The sequence below is a fragment of the Volvox carteri genome, assembly GCF_000143455.1.
Source record: "Volvox carteri f. nagariensis unplaced genomic scaffold VOLCAscaffold_66, whole genome shotgun sequence".
In the NCBI taxonomy this organism is placed as follows: Eukaryota; Viridiplantae; Chlorophyta; class Chlorophyceae; order Chlamydomonadales; family Volvocaceae; genus Volvox; species Volvox carteri.
The window spans coordinates 358,238-378,906 of record NW_003307609.1 but is presented as its reverse complement, the minus strand read 5'-3'; the positions used below and the strand labels follow the sequence as shown (position 1 = coordinate 378,906).

Here is a 20,669-nt window from a genome sequence, read left to right as displayed (position 1 = left end):
ATACATACATACATACATACATACATACATACATACATACATACATACATACATACATACATACATACATACATACATACATACATACATACATACATACATACATACATACATACATACATATACACGTACATACAACATGCGCGCACACACACACTTACACACACACGCGTACCTGAGCAAGTAGTCTGCTGCGAAGATCTGCACCGTCACGGCTTCAATAATGATGAAGGCCTTGTGCGCCGCGGGACCCCGTTCCTTGGAGTATTGCGGAACGGTGTCCAAACAGAAACACACGGTAGACAGAATGATGACCACCACGATCTGTATGTACACTCAACCAACCCCAGGTGTTGGTGTTGGTGTGTGGTGGTGGTGGTGTGTTTAGCGGTAGCGGTGGGGGTGGGGGTAGCGGTGGGGGTGGGGGTGGGGGTTACATGTCAGGAGTAAATATCGGGATATGTATGGAAGTTTTAGTGTATAGGAAAGAACAGCCGGGGACGCGAGGGCAAGGGGGGAATACGTTCGGAAGAGGGAAGAGGGCGAGGCAGGGGTTTAGGTAAAACCCCATGATGGCAGGCCAAACCGCCTTACTTAGGGCTCCAATCTTTGTTATTGAAGTTACTCGGCGATTATAAGATTGCGCCCCTGCACCACCCGTCTCCCATACCTTCATCAACAACATCCCGATTCCCTCTTCCCACCCCCGGTCCCTGCACCTCACCAGCATTGACACGGCGTATGCCGCCCCGGAGGATTCTGGATCGGTCATTAGTTGCCAAATGTACTGCCTGCACGACTGGATACTGCGGGTTGGTGCAGATGGTGGTGATGTGTGTGGGGTGTGGGGTGTGGGGGGGGAATGGAGGGGTTGGGGGTTGAAATGGGGGGAGTGAGTGTGGGCGGGGTGGAAGGAGAGGGAAAGCATAAGAAATTTTGCATATCAAAGGAGGAGCTGGTTGCAGTGAAAAGGAAGCAGAATAAATGACCTGCCTGCATGCAATCGTCTACGATGATGCTAATGAAAAACGCGCAAAATACGGCAATTTTGGCGTCCGTCATCACCCTGCACCTGCACCTGCACCTAAATCTAAACCTATACATACATACCCACATAAAGTGTGTTTCCGTCTTCGTGGTTTTTAAGTGCAGTTTTGATGATGAGATGCGCTTGATGCCTTCAAGGAGGCATCACTCGTAAACAATACACACACATACACACATTTTCCCCCCTCCCCCCCCCCGGTCCCAATCCGTCCTCCCCGACGCGTGTGCTTTTACCCACATGGCTCCCCAGCTATCCTGCCGTACATCCCCGCCATTTTCTTCCTGCTCCAGGACCGCCTCTTGGCCGGGGGCCAACAGATTGCCGTACTTGTCTACATGGATCCAGTAACGCGTGTCAGGGGAGAGCAAACCTGCGAGTCGGTTTGGCAGTTGAGTTTCGGTTAGCCAGTAATCAACTGTCTGGGCGGGCAGTTGGGAGAGACATACATACATTGAGACATGGAGACACAGAGACAGAGAGACAGGGACAAGGAGAACAACATGGCACAAAATCGGATGCGCCATATGCGCCATATGTGTGTTTTCTTTGGGAGTGCGAAGGTGAATAGGAGACTGGAGCCCTAACCCCTCGCCTCTCCTTCCCATCTCACCCACTGCTTGCGCCCTGTTCTCCATTTCCTCACGAATTGAAACCTCCTTGCGACTGAAAGACATCACCTGGGGTAGGCCCGGCCAAGGAGGGTGGGTGTGTTTGTTGGGGGGGGGGAAAGAGGAAGGGAGGAGGGAGGGAAAAGTTAGGGAAGCAGAGAAAAGCGGACACATACACACCCTTTCTACGTGTCCACAATACGGCATCTCTACCCGCAAAATAGCATCAATAACATCAACATCAACAACAACAACAACAACATCAGCCCCGTCTCGTGCCACAGAGTCATTCTGACGTCAGAAGGAGGAGGGCGAACGCGACAACGGATGACGAGGAGGGTCTCAGGCCGCCACTGCAGTATGTGGCCGGGAGGCCCTTTATTTCCCTCCCTCGCCAACGACGGCAGCACCTGGACAATGACGACGACGACGATGACGTCGGCGCTACATATTTAATTTCTGCATCTGATACACACTCTCAAGCACAAAAATACACACACACGCGCACCGCTGCCCCATTACCCACCACCACACACCTGCGTGTCTGACGTAGCACCCCCACCAGCAGCAGCAGCAGCAGCAGCAGCCGCGGCGCCAATCTTTAACGGACTGGCCGCGCGCGAGTGCGACCGCGACGGCGGCCGGCGTGAGTGAGCACGTGACAGAGACCGTGATGTCGTCAGTTTAGCCGTCACGCCAGAGCCAGCGGTGGAAGGTGGACTGCCGCCGCCACCGCCACCGCCACCACTCACGGCACCAGCCGCCGAGCTCCTTCCTTCACCAGCTGGCGGAGGCGGAGGCGGCACCAGTACGACAGAGCGCTGCGGCGACCCTGGCGGTGGCGCTGCCGCCAGGGAGGACCGTGATGGCGAAGGGCCGTTCGTGAGCCGGCTGGGGGGGGCAGTGACAGCGGTAGCGGCTGCAGTGGCAGGAGGGTCAGCGCTGGACGGCCGGGACGCGGTTCTGCTAGCTGCTGGAGCTACCGGAAGGGGGGACCTGGACGGATCTGTGGTGGCGGCTGAGACCACATCGGAGGCGTCCTCTGGCTGTCTTACGGCATCCTCCAATTTGGGAGAGTCGACGGCGCCTGGGAACGCCACTGGCGCTGCTGCGTTGCAGTCAGTGCCGCTACCAGCACCGTAACCTGCTGGATGCGGTAAGGAAGGGGTCCAAAGGGCGCGGAAAGCGCGTGCGAAAGGTTGTGGAGGGGGGCATGAAGGGCGTTGGGTGGAAAGCACCGTGCGAGCTATGGCGCTGCTATGAGGTGGTGACGGGGCCACTTGTTTTGGGTTGGGGTGGAGGGGGTGATGGTGGCTTGGGCGCGGGAAAGCGGGAGTGGTGACGCACCTGACGTCACCCATCAATAACATACCTGGTGGTGGTGCCGCATCGATGAGCAAGGCATCCAGCGTCGGGTCCTGCCGAACGCTGCCGTTGGACTGCCGTGATGTGGATGGAGAGGCGGGACATGGCACCCGCAGGGTGTGAGACGAGTAGGCGATAGTACGTTCAATAAATTTGGTAAAATAGAGAATAGAATGTCTTACCGCGCCCGATGCGGACTGGTTGCGCTGCAGCACTGCTGGTCGAAAGGGTCCCCGGTCCGCCAGTGAGCCCTGACGGCTTATGCCATTCACCAAAGCAGGATTGTTATTACTCATTCTTATTTATGACGAAAATATGCTTTTAGGGCTGCTGGAGCCGTTCCCTATGAGTTACCGGTTGTCCATGCATGTGCATTGAGCAAGTGGAGGTAGGTTCATCGTTCATTTACATCGCAGAATGCCATGCCAGCATCCATTTGATTTATGATGCGTGCTGCCTACACATAAAAGACCTTGCGGGAGGTTTCCAAACGCTAGTCGTTTGACCCAGTAACGAAAATATATTAGGATTGTATCACTGTTTAGTAACCCAAATATCGCTTAATTGTACTGCTTCTCTATCAGCTTGTAACCTTCTTTGGGGAGCGTACGGCTAAGAACTACGCGACAGCTCGTCGGCAGGCTTCAAAGGGGTCCACTCGACGCTCAATTGTCCAAATTTTTCACAATAAATAGTTTTAGGCTCACGGAAACTTCATTTGCTATGGACGTTGATCCTTCAGCTAGAGCCTGAAAAGGCGGGCGGCGTACAAGCGAGTTGCGATGCCACGCGATAAGTCGCCCATGCACATAATCTTTGTCTATAACCTGAATACCTAACCAGATAAACCATGCTACCGTAACGTAGAAATTAGAATCCCGATCTCATACCTGGCAAGCGTTCCGGCGCAAATGCTCGGCGTCCGCTTTTGTCCGCTGCTGCTGTTGCTGCCGCACTCGTTCTTCTTATTGCCACCTCCACTGTCGCAGGGATGCAGACATCCATTGCTCCCAGGCAGCTGGAGTTCCACCTATTCAACGGTGGACTTGTAGCACTGTTTGCCGTTAGCTGCCGTTGCTGTCCTTCTGTTACGGGTGGTGTAGCGCCGTGTCAGCCGGGGGCTAAGTGGCCCGGCCAGTGTGTGAAAGCGGCTGATTTCTAAGTACACCGGCGCATGTATTTACCCGGCACTCGAAGCTGCTCCTGGACGGCCGTCCACGGGTAGCCAGCCGCCTGACCAAGACCGCACAAGCACAGGGCTCGTCCCAGGGATACCAAACCACTGCATCGACACCCCTGGCGGAAAAGTCATGGGCTCTCTTGGCGCATCCCACTCCCAACATATCGCCCAGCACATAATGGCAGACTCAAACTGTGATTCGTCGCTGGCTTGTTTTCATTCTGTGTTGTGGAAAATAAAAAATGGTTTGGTCCATTTGTATTCGTATAATCGGGTAAATGCCTCCAAATGACACAATAGAAACATGAATTGGGGTAGAGTGGGCATTCATTGCTTAAACGTCATCGCGTGATCCGTACTCCCTACTAACTTATTGTGGGGAAGGCCATTGCGTCTGCGACCACACTCCCGCGGTACCCAAACCCTTCAAAGACAACTCCGATCAGCCATTTGGCTGTTAGTGGGAGGGCGGGTGGGCCGCTCGCACGGCAATCGAGTAGAGAGTACGAAATAACCTAATGCAGTCCTCGTCAACAGAAAACGTAAGCCTCCAGCCTCACGCCGACTCTCTTACCTACCATTCATATTTACTACCTCGTTCCCAAGACTCCGCCGCGTTGCCTCTAGTTCGGCTCGTGCCACAGGTAACTTCGCTCGTCGCTACTTTGCCATTCACCTTCGCCTCCACCCAGCCTCTGCTTCTCCACAGAAGCGGCGACCTCCTTCGCCGTTGTTGCGCCTCGTCTATGCGACTCCTCCTCATCCGACTGTGTCTTCTGCCTACCCGGTGCGCGCCCCCTCTCTCTGCGCATCCATTTCTCCGGCCCTCTCTTACGGTTGCCTACCTTACTGCAGGACTCGCCCCTTGCCTGTCCGGTGCCGGGTAGGCTTTCCTTGCCTCCCCCGGCCCTACTTGGGGCGCCCCTCCTTGGCTCGTCAACTACCTTACTTCCGTCCGTTCCTGCCCCTCGGGGGCCCAACCCCTCCGCCCTTTCTGTGGGCCCGATGCCCGCTCTGGACTTGTCTCTCGCCCCCGGCCTCTCTGATGCTGCCCCCCCGGTAGGCTTGCCCCCGCGCCTCATCTTTCCGTCTCGCTTACCTCTCCTACCTTCTTCTGCCCTCCAGGCACTGCCAGAGCCTACTCTGCCCCAAATCTTGGCCGCACGCGTCCGCCCCACTTCCATACCCTCTGCCGTACTGGACCCACCTTCCAGCCATCAGCTTTATACCGTCGCCCTCGCGAAGGCCGCCACCGTCTGCGACAACTCGCTGGCCCGCGAAACCATTGCCCGTCAGGAAGCTGCCGGTCGGGACCTCTCTGCCTGGCTGGCCTCCCTGCCCCATGGCCGTACCCTGCTATCCTGCACCGATGACGACCTACTCGTCTACCTGGAGGCGCACTGGCTCCCCAACCGCCGTGTGGACGACCCGAGCCCCAACACCGTCAACAATCATCTGGGTCTACTCTCCGGGCTGTTTAACCGCTTGGGCCGTGGCAGCACTTACGACCGTGAAACCGGCATCGGCAACCCCTGCTGCTCCAGCGCCTTGTCCTCCTACAAGACTGGCTATAGTCGTCTCGCCGCCGACCGTGGCTATGAGGAGCAAGCCGCCGTACCACTCAGCCCTAGCGACTTCACCACCCTCATGGACCACCTCTGGTCCGGATTCCAGGCTTCCACCACCTCCCTGACCCGGCTGCTGCTACTACGCGACCTGTTGTGCTGCCAATTCATGTGGCACACCAGCTACCGCGGCCACGACACCGGCAAACTGCGGCTTCGTGACTTCCGTGACCCGCGTGGTGGGGGTCCCTTCCGTGGATTTCCCCTACCTCTGCCGGACCCGTTTGGTGCCTACCCCTCGCTTTCCTTACGGATCGAACAACTCGGGACCAAAACATCCAAGGGGCGTCGAGCCCCCCCCTTGGAACTGCGCCCCGACCCTTCTCCGCGACATTGCTTCATCCGCACCCTCGCCCTCTATTGGCAGCTGTGCCATGCCCCCGACGCCCCCCCAGGGTCTGCAATCTCCGACTACCTCTTCCGTCCCACTGACCGTGGTCACCAACGCTTCGTGGAGCGTCCATTTTCCAGCAGCACGTTAGCCATGCGAGTGGGCAAACACCTGGAGGAGGCTGGTGTCTACGTCGGGCAAACTCCTCATGGGTTTCGTCGTGGTACTATCCAGGCCACGCAGGCCGCTGGCGCATCCCGCGCGGAGCTCCATGCGTTCTCCCAGATACGCAGCACTCAAGTCCTGGAGCGTTATACCGACGCCTCTCGGCCCACTCGTGTCCCTCGCGGCTCCGGTCCCAAATCCTAGCCTCCGCCTCCTGCTGGTGCCGCCCCTCTTAGCCCTGGTGCTCACTTCGTGGCTCGTCCTCCTCCCCTCTCCCCACCACATCGACGGGCGGGTGGGCGGGGTTCTGACTTGCACTTGCTTGCACGGTTGGCTGGCGAACTTGCGTTGTCTGGATTTAGCGCTTTGTTCTCAGCTAATCTTTGTAACGAACTACAGTATCAGTCCCTGTCCTCTGGCCAGTTCTGGTCTGCGCCTTCCTGCGCCGCACTTGCCGTACTGCACTACAGGACGAGCACTTAATCAACATGCAAGGTTGGCCAGAGGACAGGGACTGATACTGTAGTTCGTTACAAAGATTAGCTGAGAACAAAGCGCTAAATCCAGACAACGCAAGTTCGCCAGCCAACCGTGCAAGCATGTGCAAGTCAGAACGTCGTTTGTTGGGGAATAGGGACGTCAAAAATAACAATATACAATACATATGGACCCAGTTTAATAAGGAAGGAAATCAGAGAACACAGCGTTACTGGCACATCGGGCGTCAGTAACAGCGAAGAGATGGCCGAGCGGGATGAAGTGCGCGGCGGAGTCGGAGAAGGTCCGGAGGAGAACGAAGTAATGGCTATGACGAAGGCGATAAGAATGGCACGCGACGGAAACACCCAGAAGGGGACGTGGTGATTATCACCGGACTGCGCTCCTTATCCCGCGTTGTCTGAAAGCAGGCGCAGCCAGCTGCAACTAGGCCTACCCGGTTGCGTGTAAGAGGGAAAGGGGTGTCCCGGAACCGGCCGCAAAGGCTTGGCAGCTACGCATATTTTGCTGGGGAATGGGGTGATCCGGCTAGGAGGGAACGGCGCCGCGGCGGAGAGGTCATTGCTTTGAGGTTGAGCTCAACGTGGTTTATTATCACCACGGGTTACTGCCAGGTGCCCAGCTGGAGCCCACCGAAGCGCCCGGACCGCCTTGCGCTCATCGGGGAGCTACGCCCCGCAAAGGGTAGCAACTAGACTCAGGAAGCCTGCGCAATAACGAGTGCCCACGGCCGGTAGGCTTTACCCGGGTGATGCTCTCAGGGAGAGAAACGCCCGCGTTGCGTTGTGCTGATCCGAAAGGCCAGCCCCAGGGGGTGCGCGGTGAAGCACCCAGGCTGAGTGGCCTTGGGCCGTAGGCTTAGATGCTTTTAGCTGGAAGGCCAGCACCAGGACTGGGTTGCCTTAGGCCAGTAGCATAGGAAGAGTTTATCCGGAAGGCCAGCCCCAGCGGGTATGCTCTCGCGCGGCGAAGCACCCAGGCTGAGTTGCCTTGGGCCGGTAGACTGGGTCGCGTTTATCCGGAAGGCCAGCCCCAGCGGGTATGCTCTCGCGCGGCGAAGCACCCAGGCTGAGTTGCCTTGGGCCGGTAGACTGGGTCGCGTTTATCCGGAAGGCCAGCCCCAGCGGGTATGCTCTCGCGCGGCGAAGCACCCAGGCTGAGTTGCCTTGGGCCGGTAGACTGGGTCGCGTTTGTCCGGAAGGCCAGCCCCAGCGGGTATGCTCTCGCGCGGCGAAGCACCCAGGCTGAGTTGCCTTAGGCCGGTAGACTGGGTCGCGTTTATCCGGAAGGCCAGCCCAAGCGGGTATGCTCTCGCGCGGCGAAGCACCCAGGCTGAGTTGCCTTAGGCCGGTAGACTGGGTCGCGTTTATCCGGAAGGCCAGCCCAAGCGGGTACGCTCTCGCGCGGCGAAGCACCCAGGCTGAGTTGCCTTAGACTGGGTCGCGTTTATCCGAAAGGCCAGCCCCAGGGGGTATGCTCTCGCGCGGCGAAGCACCCAGGCTGAGTTGCCTTAGGCCGGTAGACTGGGTCGCGTTTATCCGGAAGGCCAGCCCCAGCGGGTATGGTCTCGCACGGCGAAGCACCCGGGCTGAGTTGCTTTGGGTTGGTAGGTTGCGTTGCGTTTATCCGCAAGGCCAGCCCAGCAGGTTTTGCTCTCGGACAGCGAAGCACCCAGGCGGAGCTGCCTTGGGCCGGTAGGTTGCGTTGCGTTTATCCGCAAGGCCAGCACCCGCAAGGTTTTGCTCTCGGACAGCGAAGCACCCAGGCTGAACTACCTTGGGCCGGTAGTTTGCGTTGTGTTTTATCCACAAGGCCCGCGCCAGCAGGTTTTTGCTCTCGGACAGCGAAGCACCCAGGCGGAGCTGCCTTGGGCCGGTAGTTTGTGTTGCGTTTATCCGCAAGACCAGCCCCAGGGGGTATGCTCTCGCGCAGCGAAGCACCCAGGCTGAGTTGCTTTGGGTTGGTAGGTTGCCTTGCGTTTTATCCACAAGGCCAGCACCAGCGGGTTTTGCTCTCAGACAGCGAAGCACCCAGGCGGAGCTGCCTTGAGCCGGTAGTTTGCGTTGTGTTTTATCCATAAGGCCAGCACCAGCAGGTTTTGCTCTCGGACAGCGAAGCACCGAGGCGGAGCTGCTTGGGCCGGTAGGTTGCGTTGTGTTTTATCCACAAGGCCAGCACCAGCGGGTTTTGCTCTCGGACAGCGAAGCACCCAGGCGGAGCTGCCTTGGGCCGGTAGTTTGCGTTGTGTTTTATCCACAAGGCCAGCACCAGCGGGTTTTGCTCTCGGACAGCGAAGCACCCAGGCGGAGCTGCCTTGGGCCGGTAGTTTGCGTTGCGTTTTATCCATATCCACAAGGCCCGCACCAGCAGGTTTTGCTCTCGGACAGCGAAGCACCCAGGCGGACCTGCCTTGGGCCGGTAGTTTGCGTTGTGTTTTATCCATATCCACAAGGCCCGCACCAGCAGGTTCTGCTCTTGTGCAGTGAAGCACCCAGGCGGAGCGGCCTTGGTCCGGTAGGTTGCGTTGGGTTTATCCACAAGGCTAGCACCAGCGGGTTTGCGCTCGGGCAGCGAGACACCCAGGCGGAGCTGCCTTGAGTCGATAGGTTGCGTCGTGTTTATCCGGTAGGCCAGCCCCGGGGGGTGTGCTCTCGCGCGGCGAAGCACCCAGGCTGAGTTGCCTTGGGCCAGGAGGATGGGTCGCATGTATCCGGAAGGCCAACCCCAGGGGTTATGCTCTCGCGCGGTGAAGTTCCCAGGCTGAGTTGCTTTGGGCTGGTAGGTTGTGTTGTGTCCGCCCGGAGGACCAACCCCAGCGGGATTGTTCTCGTGTAGCGGAGCACCCAGACGGAGTGCATGGGGCCAGAAGTGGACGAGGAGGACTTGGAGCCAGAAAGGGGAGATAACTCGGACAGCAGCAATGGATGAGGTGCAGTTGTGGAGGCACGTCGGTGAGGGCGGAATCGGGGCAACGGGTACCAAGGGTCGGAAGGTCGTCCTGACAGCCCAAGCCAGGGCTAAGAGGACCAGGTGGAAGAGGAGAAGCGAATGGTGGCGCGGTTTCCTGAGTCACAGATTGGAAGGCATGGAAGCCACCCCTGGGGTGCGGAAGCCAGGGAAGGACGGGAGGATAAACGGCAGCAGTCCGACGCTTGGCTGAGGATTAGGCCCGGGAGACGCAGCTAGCCAACGCGAGAGCGGGAGCCCTGTATCCGGCAGCAGCCACTGGCCTGAAAGAGCAGCCTCAGGCGAACCGTGGCGTCCGGGAGAAGGGCATCCAAGAGGCCATGGCCGCCGTAAGGAAACAACATGGCAGCCCCGGAGGCGCTGCATTACGAGAACGTTGGCCGCGTCCCAACATCCCAGCTGTGGGAGGCCCCGGAAGTCCAGGTTAGAGTAATGGCGCAAAGCCACCACGCAATGCGGGTGGTAAACCCGCAGTCGTGTTAGGCTAGAGCGGGAGGAAGAGGTGCTCGAGGACGCATTGGCTAAGGTGGGCCCGGGGATGGCCAAGGAATTGCGTGAGTGCTGCAGTGATTCTGCAGGGCCGCAACACCAGCGCGTTGGGGTGTACATCGGGCAAAGCCAAACTCGCTTCTCAAAGGGCACTTCACGGGGCAAATTGCTGGATACCTGGTGCCGTGGAGCTGGGTGCCGTGGAGCTGGAGACGAGTGTGTTCAAGCTACAGCATCAGGCCCGCGAATGCCGGGTGTTCGGGTTAGAGGCGGCCCTCCAGGCTGTGGATGTCAGCCTCCGATGTTCAAGGAGTTGCGGGAGTGAACCTGGCCGGCCGTGGTACTGTTCACGCGCACGGCCGTGAAGTTACCAGAGGCGCATGGCAGCTGGCTCACAGCCTACTAAGGAATTTAGGAGGAGGTTGACTTTGAGCGCAGGATGAGTGTGGGCAGCAGAACGGCATGGGAAGGGCGGCAATCGGGGGTTCCCGGCTTCCACGACCAGAGGAGCGCAAGTCGTAGCCCGGTGGGTGTGGGCTACCAGGGCCTAGTAAACCCGGGAACGCCTCACGGTGAGGGGCCGCGATGGACCGCGGCTGAGCCCGCCTGCCAGCGTAGTGGTGGCTCTAAACCAGGAGCTGGGTCGGCGGGGATACCAGGAATTGGGAGAAGAGCAGATTACGGAGAGCGTGTACAGGGGCCATGTGAATGGCACTGACTTGTGTACTAGCTACGCGGGGAAGGGGCCCTGTGTTAAGGTGCAGGTTGGGCAGCGCTGCCGGTATAAACACCCAGCAACGGAGGCAGTACGGGTGGCCCAACGGGCGGACGCCCTGGTTAGCCACAACGAGGACCCAAGCCCAGAAGCCCAGGCTTACAGTGTTAACTGCGATCAAGCGAGGGATAGAAGGGAGAAGGAGCCGGAGGATCTAGCACTGGCTACCACACGGACACCCGGGAGGAGGAGGGAGCTGATCTGGACGAACGGCTGTCGTGAAACGATGACCCTTGTGAAGACAGCAAGTGGGTGAGTGAGGAGCAGAAAGGGGAGAACCCGGCGTCGCAGGACGAACACCAGCAAGGGGAGCGGGGCACCCAAGGAAGCGCGCAGCGAGGCATACAGCTGCTACAGGAGGCCGGACAGAGGCTACAGCCTCTAGGGCGACATGACGCAGTAGATCAGCAGAATGAGAAAGAGTTGTAGAAGAGATCGTCTTTTGCTTCCGGACCCGAGGACTACCAGCCAGGAAAGCTACTTACACATGCAGCAGTGTGGTGAGAGGTCTTCCAGGCAGCCGGACAGAGACGTTGGCTAGGCCACCTGGAGGGAGGGCTCCAGCTGGAGTGGGTGTCGTGCGAACACCCAGGACAACAAATAGTGCCTGAGCGGGACCGCAAGCTAGCTATTGTGCAGGAGTTGCTGCAGGTCGCGAGGCTGGACTGCAACCCGGAAATAATAATGGCAGGTCACCGGCCGCATGCAGTGCAGTTTCCCACAGCGGCGTCGTTACAGCCGAGTTAAGCACAGCTCTCTGCGGTGGGATACTGGAATGCCCAGCTAATGCACTACACCCACGCTTATCAACGGCCTGCAAGTGGTGGGAAAGGAGGGCAAGCTGCGCCTCTGCATCCTTCTGAGGTACTTTAATTGTTTTCTGAAATACCGGCCTGTGCAGCAAGAACGCCTAGCAGATGTCACAAGGGCCAAGGGGAGGAGGGGCTGGTGAGCGAGAGGACCCAGGGTACCACCTGGGAAGTATGTGTGGGGGGGGAGAGACCGCTCCGCGGTGTGTGTTGGGGCTGATCGGAGTTGTCTTTGAAGGGTTTGGGTACCGCGGGAGTGTGGTCGCAGACGCAATGGCCTTCCCCACAATAAGTTAGTAGGGAGTACGGATCACGCGATGACGTTTAAGCAATGGACTGTACGCGGAACAATATGGACTTTTAACAATTTATGTGGGGAATCCAATGATAGAACCTTTTTTTGTCACATAAGCAACTCACAAACAGGTTCATTAGGGGAAGGACATAAGGTTAAATGCAGGTCAACTGCTTGTCAAGAGCAAACTTGCACAGTTGATGCAGCGGGAGCCCAATAGACTTGTACTTAAAGAATGTAATAATGACAGTATCAGCTTAATTGGAGACGCGCTATGGAGCTGAAAAAGACCACTGAGAGATAAGCTGTCAGGAGCTAGGGACTCCACAGGAAGAACCAGGCAAACAAGATTTCAGATTTCGCGTCGGCCGCAAGCTCTATAACGTTGTGTCCAAGAGGGTAGCAGAACCAGATGTGGATAGCTCGACCTGAAAAGGAACGGCTGAGGCGACCGTTAGTACGGCCTCGCGCAGCTTTCCATGGCTTCGTGCATGGCGGCGATCGGTTTGTATTGGCGTTACCAACTATCATAGTGTACAGGCTTACCTCCTGCTTATTTCGCGAAAGTAAGTAAGCCTGACGCAGACTCCTGCTAGTTGAAATGGCAATGTTTCCTCCGCAAGGCCTATCATCAGCATGAGACTAACTAAAAAATGTAGAATCAATTGATGGCGCGAGGCTTATCGGTGCGCCGGAGGCTGGAGCCGCACTTTGACCATTAAATCGGACGGCGCCGCAAAGCATGTTGCATCAAGAGGTGCGCGGGTCATCACACACGAACATATGAGAACTGCGTATCTCCGTTACGTTCGGCCTCGTGACTTTCCCTTCCACACCGCCTGGATGCATCCCCTACACCCCCCCCACAGACCTTCAAATTCCCACAGCATGCCAGTACTCCTCAGCGCTCAACGACTTGGTGGATTCTTACATCCATAGTCCCGTCCTACAGTCGGCCCTCTGGCGCCGCCGCTGCCGCGTCCTCGGCCCTCCACACCTTACCCAGGCAGCTACCTCGCAGCGCAGCGCTTCCTCCCGCTGCACCCGTCAACAGCCCATCCAGTCCGGGGGCGCTGCGGCCACCACTGCTGCCGGCAGCATGGCCTTCGCGCACCGTGCCAACGCCGACGTGGTACGTCCAGTCAGAAGGGTTGCGGCGCCAGCGGCGTCGCCTCAACGTCGCGCAAGCGGTGTACGAACCGGATTCAGGTTCCGGTTGGGACCCACGACTACGGCACCAGCGGCAACGTCGGCGGCAGGGCCCTCAGCCCAAGCACCAGGCTGACGAGCTTTGCAACGACGACGACGGCGACATTGACGCCCCAGCCCCATTCACCCCGCAGCAAGAGCGGCATCACTTCCACCACCGCCGGCCCTCTCCCCATTCAGCCCAGCCTCAGCGCAGGACGGCGTCAGGCTGGGCTGCAGGCAGGACCCGTGGCTCGCGGTTGGCGCATGAGCCGGCGTCTCACTCGGCGCCGCCAGGACCCTACCCCGTCGCAGCGGCAGCAGCAAGAGCAGGGCGAGTGGTGGATATGGATGTGGACGTGGATGTAGATGTGGATGTGGAGGCGCTCCGACAGCTCCTGGCCTTTTGCGAGCGGGTTCGGGCTGGGGGTCCCGGGCCTTACGAAGGGGAGGTCGTGGTAGCGTTGACAAAAGGGGAAAGGAGCGCAGGGGACGACGGCGCTGGACTGACCTGGCCACATCCGACACCAGTCGCCAGCCGCAAGTCCTGCATTTCCTTCCAACCTTCCAACGTCTGCAGCGACCCAGATCAGTCGCAGTCGGCAGTAGCGCCGTCGGAGTCAGCTTCCGGCAGTGCGCAGGCCGCAGCGACCGTCAGCCACGTCGCCCCCGTCCCACCAGCCGCCGTGCATCGTGAGTTGGAACGGCTGCTCCGAGCTGCCGCAGATGCCCCACCGCGCCACCGCGATGCGGCAGCAACACTGGCGAGACAGCGACAGAGCTCCGGAAGCCCTGAATGTGGTTTCGGCGCGGAACCCAGATCAGATCTTACCGTTGATACCGCAGACGCCGCCGCCGCCACTAGCGGCGCGGCGGATCCACACCCGCTGTTGACGGAAGCCCAGTGGGCGCTCGTGCTGGGTGTTGCCGCTGATGCAGGCTGGCGTCCTACTCACATTGCAGCAGCTGCTTTGCTGCGCGCTCTGTCCGCCGACTTGGAGGGGGTATCCGTCCTGACACGGCCGGCTAGGGACAACAACTTTGGCGAGGGCGGAGGCGCCACTGCCAGCGGCCCAGAGGAACCTTCTTTCCAGCTGACGCTGCACCTGGGTCGGCTGTTATTGTGTCAAAAGAAATCGGATCAGCGGATGCAGGTTGAAGCGGGCGCCGGCGGCAGTGGGGAGCCACCGATGCGCCGCTATGTCGGGTCGTCGTCGGCGATGGAGTCGGCGGCGGCCTGCTCGCCGCTGCGTTCGCTCGGCGGGGATGCGCTATTTGAGCGACTGTTGCTCCGAAACCTGCCCGTGGCGGCCGCCACGGCGGCGGCGTCATGCGGCAGCGGTGGCGGCGCCGCCGCAGCGCCGCAACAGCAGCCTCCTTCGTCAGCGGTGGCGTTACTGGCATGGGTGTTGGGCTCCAGGGAACGTGGGTTGCGAGAAGTGGGGGAGAAGTCCAGATCTGGATCCAGTCCACGCGGAACGGAATCCATGCCGCTGGAGACTCTTTCCGACCAGCCCGATCTGCTGCGCCCCGCGGCGTGGTGTGAGCTGGCAGCAGCCCTGGCGCAGGCGCTGGCTCCCCACCACCACCACCTCCAACAACAACAACAACAACAACAACAACAGCCATTTGTTCCCCTTGACGACCCCGACAGCAGTGCTAACAGCTATTTTCATTATTCCATCACAGGCCATGGAGGCACTCGCAGCTGTAGCAGTAGCGGTAACAGTAGCAGTAGCAGCTGGAGTCAAGGCGGTGGAGTCGGCGCTTCGCCGCCGCGCTCGGTGTCCGTGGTCGAAACAACCACAGCCACAACAGCAGCTGCAGCAGCAGGGGTGGCGGCTGGTCCTGGTATTGTTCCCGGTACCCCCTGGCTGCGTGCTTTTATGGAGGGTACTGCTACTGCTACCGCCGCGGGGCGGGGTGGGACCGCCGCCGCCGCCGCCACTGATGCTACTGGCCACGGGATGCGGCTGTTGCCGTCCCTGGAGCAACTGTCCCGCGCTTTGTGGGCCTTACGGGTGCTGTACCCAGGCGGCGAGTGGTGGCACGCGTCGTCATCGTCCGCCGCCTCTTCCTCCTCACAATCCACCTTGCCGCCGTCGTTAATATCCGGTCCCGCCGCCATCGCCGCCGACGCTGCCGCCGACACCATCACCTGTACGACTCCTGTGGAGCCATCGAAGCTGCTGGAAACGCGGGAGACTGCTGAGCAGCACCAGCAGCAGCACCACCAGCAGCAGCAACCTGGGAGTGTGCGGTGGCAGCAGGACGGGGAGGGGTGGTGGCTGCGGTGGTGGTGGCGTGCGACGGCACAGGCGGCAGCGGCGCAGGCTGAGGGCGGCGGCGTAACGCGGGCTCCGCCGGATTCCGCCCTGGTGCTGCTGATGGAGGTGAGGACCCCGGGTGAAGGTGGCTCGGCCTTTCTTTCTTTCCAAACCTGTTAACCTTCTTCGCAGCACGTTTAGGCTTTTCTGCCCCTTCCGCACCGCACCGCACCGCTCCGCTTCCTATCCCACATTTGGGCGATGCAGTTGTTGCAGGGATTTTCGCCGCTGCTACAGCCGCCTGCCTTTTGGCGCAGCGCGGTGGCGGCGGCGGTGGAGCGACGGCTGCTGACGGCGGCGGCGGAAGCTGCTGACGGCGGCAGCGCAATAGCATTAGCGCCGGCGGAGGAGGCAGTCGACAGAAAGGCCCGCGCAGCGCTGGAAGACGCCGCGGGCGCTTCGCCGCCGCGACAGGAACCGTACGGTGTCCGCGATCGGATGCAGAAGCTCCGAAACCTGGTCGCGTTGCTCCATGGCTACACCGCGCTTGGCCTGCACAGGGGCAGGCCCGTCCGTAGCCTCGCGCCTGCCGTACTACGGGTACGTCTCCCCTACCGTACACGTCCCTTTCCCTGCCATTGAAATGGGGGCCCCGGCAAGGATTTCCCCTCGCCCGTCCGACCTGTACGTTGCCGCCCGGTGCCTTAAAAAGGGGTTCTTCTCCTTAAAAACCCCTAAAGGGGAAAGATGGGAATCATATGCCGCCATGCTGTGCCGTTATGCGTCTGGGGCAGAGAGGTGCAGTTGGGCGAATTCCGGTGCTGTCGCATGTGTGCAAGAGAATACCTGCCGTACCTGCATTCCATAAACAGGTCACTACTTTCCTAATCAGGATCTCTATAAACGTATCATAATGCGGCTCCTTCCCTCCCAAATTCACATTTGGTTGGGCATCCGCGCATGGAGCTCGCATGTGCCTGGTTAAGCATTGCAGATCAAGATATGATGTTTTTTTTTGCTGTGTGCGATCGCTCCCGGGGAACGCAGTACGCCCTGCGGCCGTACGACGACGACGGCAGCGGCACTGACGATGAAAGCGACGACGGCGGCGGCAGCGGTAGCGGCGGCGGCGGCCGTCTTCTTCTGGCGGCCGCGCTGCCTGATGAGGACCTGGCGGCGCTGCTGAGGTGGCACCAGGTGTACGGCAGCCCGCTGGCGTCGACAGAGGATGTAGTACAGGTAAAGGGTTCGGTAACGGGCAGGGAGGGGAACGAGCCCCCGGTTACACAGCTCAGGGTGGATGGGGCCTGAGAATGGGTTTTTGTGTGTCAACATATTTCCGAAGTGTCGGGGGGGAAAGGGGGAAAAGACGAACCACGTGAACGAGTGAAGCTGATACTGCCAAGATACTGATGCGCCAGAAGTAAAAAGAAGGCATAACTAACCAGTCGGCGCTTGTGAAGAAGAAGAAGTCCAGTCGCGATGATGTTAGTAGTAGTAGTAGTCCTGACGATAGCGGAAAACTACCTGCCTAGCCCGCCAAGACAAAGAAAATAAATTGCGGAAAGACCGGATCGACCCTTGTTTCGGCGTCCGTGTTTTTCTCATCCGTGCGCCGTGGCTCTCCCGCCAACGCACCGGCGGTCTGCAGTGCGCGGTGGTGACAATACACGGATCTCCAAGCGAGGGAGAGGCTTATTGGGGGGAAGCCTGCTGCCTGCCCCCCGCAGGTGCTGTTGGACCGGCCGGGGACCTCCCCCCGCTTTGTCGATCGTCCAGACTGTCCCCGAGGCCCCGTGCCTCGCCTGCTGCCGCCGCCGCTCCTTGCGGACGTGCTTGCCGGCCTCTCCACCTCCACACGCCCCCTGCCGAGCCCTCTAGCCGCGCGCCTGGCCGCCTGGGTAACTGCACATTTGGACCACTACCACCAGCACCACCAGCACCACCAGCACCGACAACAACCACAACAATCTCTAGGCAGGAGCAGCGGCAGGAGTTCTGGTAGCAGTGACGGAGGCGGCAGCAGTGATGGAAGTGTCGATCTGAGCGGCAGTGGCAGCTGCAGTGATGGCAGGACCAGCGACGGCGGATGTGCGGGGAGGGGCGGTATGGGGGGGGGAGACGGGCACTGTGTTGGTGTAGGGACAGGAGAGGAACCTCTAGTTGCTGCGTCGTTTGGCCCTGCTACTGATCATGGTATTAGTAAGGGAGCTAATGATGCAGGGGAGGGTTGGCGGGGCGTTGGAGGGGATGAGGCGGCGGCGGCAGCTGCGGCGGCGCTATCTGTTTCCGGTGGTACCGCCGCCGCCGCCGCCATCGCCACCGCAGCAGCAACCGCTCCACGCGCCGCTGTCGTACCCCACACGGGTCCCCAGGACCAGTTCCCAGGCTACCACAATAACGCGGAGGAAGGAACTCAAGTGCAGCAACAGCAGCAGCAGCAACAGCAGCAGCAGCAGGAGCTGAGACCTGGCCCGGTGGTGCTGATGCAGCGGCCACGGGGACGGCAGTTACAGGAGCAACAGCAGCAGCAGCTACAGGGTACCCAGCGGTACGGCAGCGCCGCGCCAGCGGACACACTACCAGCACCTGAATCTGCGGTGCATTCCTCCAAGCCCCAGTCCCCCAAGCCCCAGTCCCAGCCTCTCCCCGTAGCATTATATCCAGGGGGGTCCCGGTCACTGTCTGAATCGGAGGGGGATGTTGCTAGTGCTGCTGCTGCTGCTGATGCGGCAGACTCGCAACAGCCGAGCCGTCAGAGGAACCAGCAGCAGCAGCCGCAGCTGTTGTCGCTGCAGGTGCTGTTGGAGCTTTTTGTGTGTGCGGCCAGGCTGGCAGCTCGGCACTCGAGACGGCGCCAGGGGGCAGGCGAGGACAACGACGGGGGCGGTAGCGGCGGCCACGCAGCAGCAACAGCAATGGAAGCAGCAACTGAGCAGCGTCCTGTGTTGTTGGGGGTCGGGGGTTTGGAAAGTACGGCCGCAGCAGCGTTGGAGGACGGGGAGGAGGCGGGCGCAGCTGGATCTGGTTTCGGAGCTTCGGAAGCTGTTAATCCGTTTGAGGTGCGTTTCCTGGTTAGTTGGTTTGTTGTTTGGTTGGTCAGTCGCGTATTGTTTTTTGAGGGAAGGATGCGACGTCATGCTTCTCTTCAGCTGCTCGTGTGGTGCATGTGTGTCTGTCTGTATGTATGTATGTCTCGGGTTCATCTGCAATTCCAAGTTGGACACGGAATTTCCAACCCTCCTCCTCGCCCTCCTCCTCCCCCTCTTCCGGTCGTTACTTTCCATAGTCATCGCTTCCCATGAAAATGTAAATCCACAACGCCACGTCAGCAGCCTTCTCCCCCCCCTCCCCCCTTCCCCACCCCTCCTGTGGTTCGTCTTTCCCCCCCTCCTGTGCTCTCCGCCTCCGTCGTGGCGACACCCCGTTTACTCCCGCTCCCTCCCCCTTCTCCCCACACATACATCCAAACAAACAAACTGTGCGGTTGGTGTCCAGGTGGCATTAATCTCCTTCCTGCCGTACATTCGTGACCGGCTGCTGGTGCCTGGGGGCTGCCCCGCGTCAGAGTTGCAAAAGGTAAAACCCTGAGCCAACTCCCCCCCCCCCCACTCCCACCCAACAACACACACGCACATACGCCCCCCTCCCCCAGGTCACAGTCGTCACAGTCGCCACGGACGCCTTTCGGTCAGTTTTTACGTTTGCTACTCTCTTGCCCTGGCAGCAGCTTCAATCGTGTGTGGTTCGTCTTTCCCCCTCCCCCCCCCCACACACTTCTACTTTCATACTGACAAACGTTTTCTTCTGCCGGTCACCCTCCTTGCGGTCGTATCGCATGCGCTACGATACCCGCACGACCCTTTGCGTTGCCCTTCGCTTTAGGATAGGGTCTTAGTCTTCTGGGGTCCATCAAGTCAGTCGTTTCAATTCCCTCCCTAGCTACTATTATCTCTAGTCGCCCAGGTAAGCTGCGTCGACAGTATCTTAAAGAAGAAAGGCTTTTATTTTGCACGTCGCTGGTGACTACTTGGAGCTCACAGCTCGGTATGAAAAGTTTTTTATTCTCGTGCACCCGGCGTTTCGGCTTGTCCTCATCCGTTCTCACATCATCAGACATCGGCAAACGCTTCGGGAGTTTCGGGTCGCACCGAAAAAACTCCCGAAAACAGAAACAGAGCTCCCGAAGCCGGCCGGCTTGCAGAAAGAGGATCATACGCCGTATACGAAAGGTGTTATGCGGCCCGATTATTGCAAACAAAATGCATTTTCATCCGCGACCTTGTAACAGACATTGTACTGGAAGACAGAATTAGAGACCCGTTCCCGAAACCAGAAATACCCCGTTTACCGATGTCTGCTCACATCGCGGCTCAGGCCTTCGCCATCCCCCAACCCCCAACCACTAACCCCCAACCACCACCCTGACCTGATCTGCAGGCCACTCGGCAACTGATTGCCGCACGCAAACTGTACCCACCCAACCCCTCCGCGCCCTCGTCCATTTCTACCGCCACTCCCACCTCCGCCGCTCCCACCTCCACCACTGCCTCCTCCTCCTCCTCCTCCAGCACCTACATAAGCCCCACCGCTGCCGCCTGGCGGGTTTTAGAGGCGGCCTGGGAGCCCCTCCTGGAGTCCTCTTGCTGCTCCGGTTCGGTGAACCCCCCCGGTTTGGTGACCGCCGCCGGGTCGGTGCTACAGCTGCTTGTGGATGTGAGCTTCTGCTCCCCGAGAGACATGTCTACGGCTTTCCTGGTGGGGGAAGGGGGGGGAAGCAGCGTGAGGAAGGGGGAGGCGAGCGAGGGGGGAGGGTAGGGGGAATGAGTCAATGAGAAGTCTGGGAGGATTGGGGGTCAGGCAAGGGAGGTGTGTGTCGGTGTGTAATAACCCCCCTAAGAGCCTATAGTGCCGATCTCATGCTGATCCATTCCACCCATCTCATTATACCCACCTTCTTTCCCCGGAGGTACCTACTCCCCCCACCCCCCGCCGTACGGCGTACGGCGATACCCTAGAAGTACCCTTTTTACACCCGGCCCCACCCCGCCCCCCTCCC

General features: G+C 59.6%; 2 protein-coding genes across 2 annotated transcripts in view; one reads left to right on the top strand and one right to left on the bottom strand.

Annotated features, from left to right (window-relative positions):
* The window catches only part of VOLCADRAFT_119547 (uncharacterized protein), a gene marked incomplete at both ends in the record, with an annotated part of 29,406 nt that extends 26,089 nt beyond the window's left edge, over positions 1-3,317 (bottom strand). Inside the window, 6 exons of the mRNA XM_002956843.1 lie at positions 176-324; positions 725-806; positions 1,286-1,418; positions 1,659-1,725; positions 2,193-2,803; positions 3,029-3,317. Of these exons, the coding sequence (XP_002956889.1) occupies positions 176-324; positions 725-806; positions 1,286-1,418; positions 1,659-1,725; positions 2,193-2,803; positions 3,029-3,317 (1,331 nt within the window). The remainder of the gene's footprint in view (positions 1-175; positions 325-724; positions 807-1,285; positions 1,419-1,658; positions 1,726-2,192; positions 2,804-3,028) is intronic.
* Positions 3,318-10,715: 7,398 nt separating this feature from the next.
* The window catches only part of VOLCADRAFT_97946 (uncharacterized protein), a gene marked incomplete at both ends in the record, with an annotated part of 18,036 nt that continues 8,082 nt past the window's right edge, over positions 10,716-20,669 (top strand). The window contains 12 exons of the mRNA XM_002956876.1: positions 10,716-10,848; positions 13,025-13,287; positions 13,545-13,684; positions 13,924-14,885; positions 15,378-15,736; positions 15,878-16,210; positions 16,658-16,849; positions 17,986-18,161; positions 18,441-18,672; positions 19,109-19,189; positions 19,266-19,300; positions 20,182-20,326. Coding sequence (XP_002956922.1) covers positions 10,716-10,848; positions 13,025-13,287; positions 13,545-13,684; positions 13,924-14,885; positions 15,378-15,736; positions 15,878-16,210; positions 16,658-16,849; positions 17,986-18,161; positions 18,441-18,672; positions 19,109-19,189; positions 19,266-19,300; positions 20,182-20,326 — 3,051 coding nt within the window. The remainder of the gene's footprint in view (positions 10,849-13,024; positions 13,288-13,544; positions 13,685-13,923; positions 14,886-15,377; positions 15,737-15,877; positions 16,211-16,657; positions 16,850-17,985; positions 18,162-18,440; positions 18,673-19,108; positions 19,190-19,265; positions 19,301-20,181; positions 20,327-20,669) is intronic.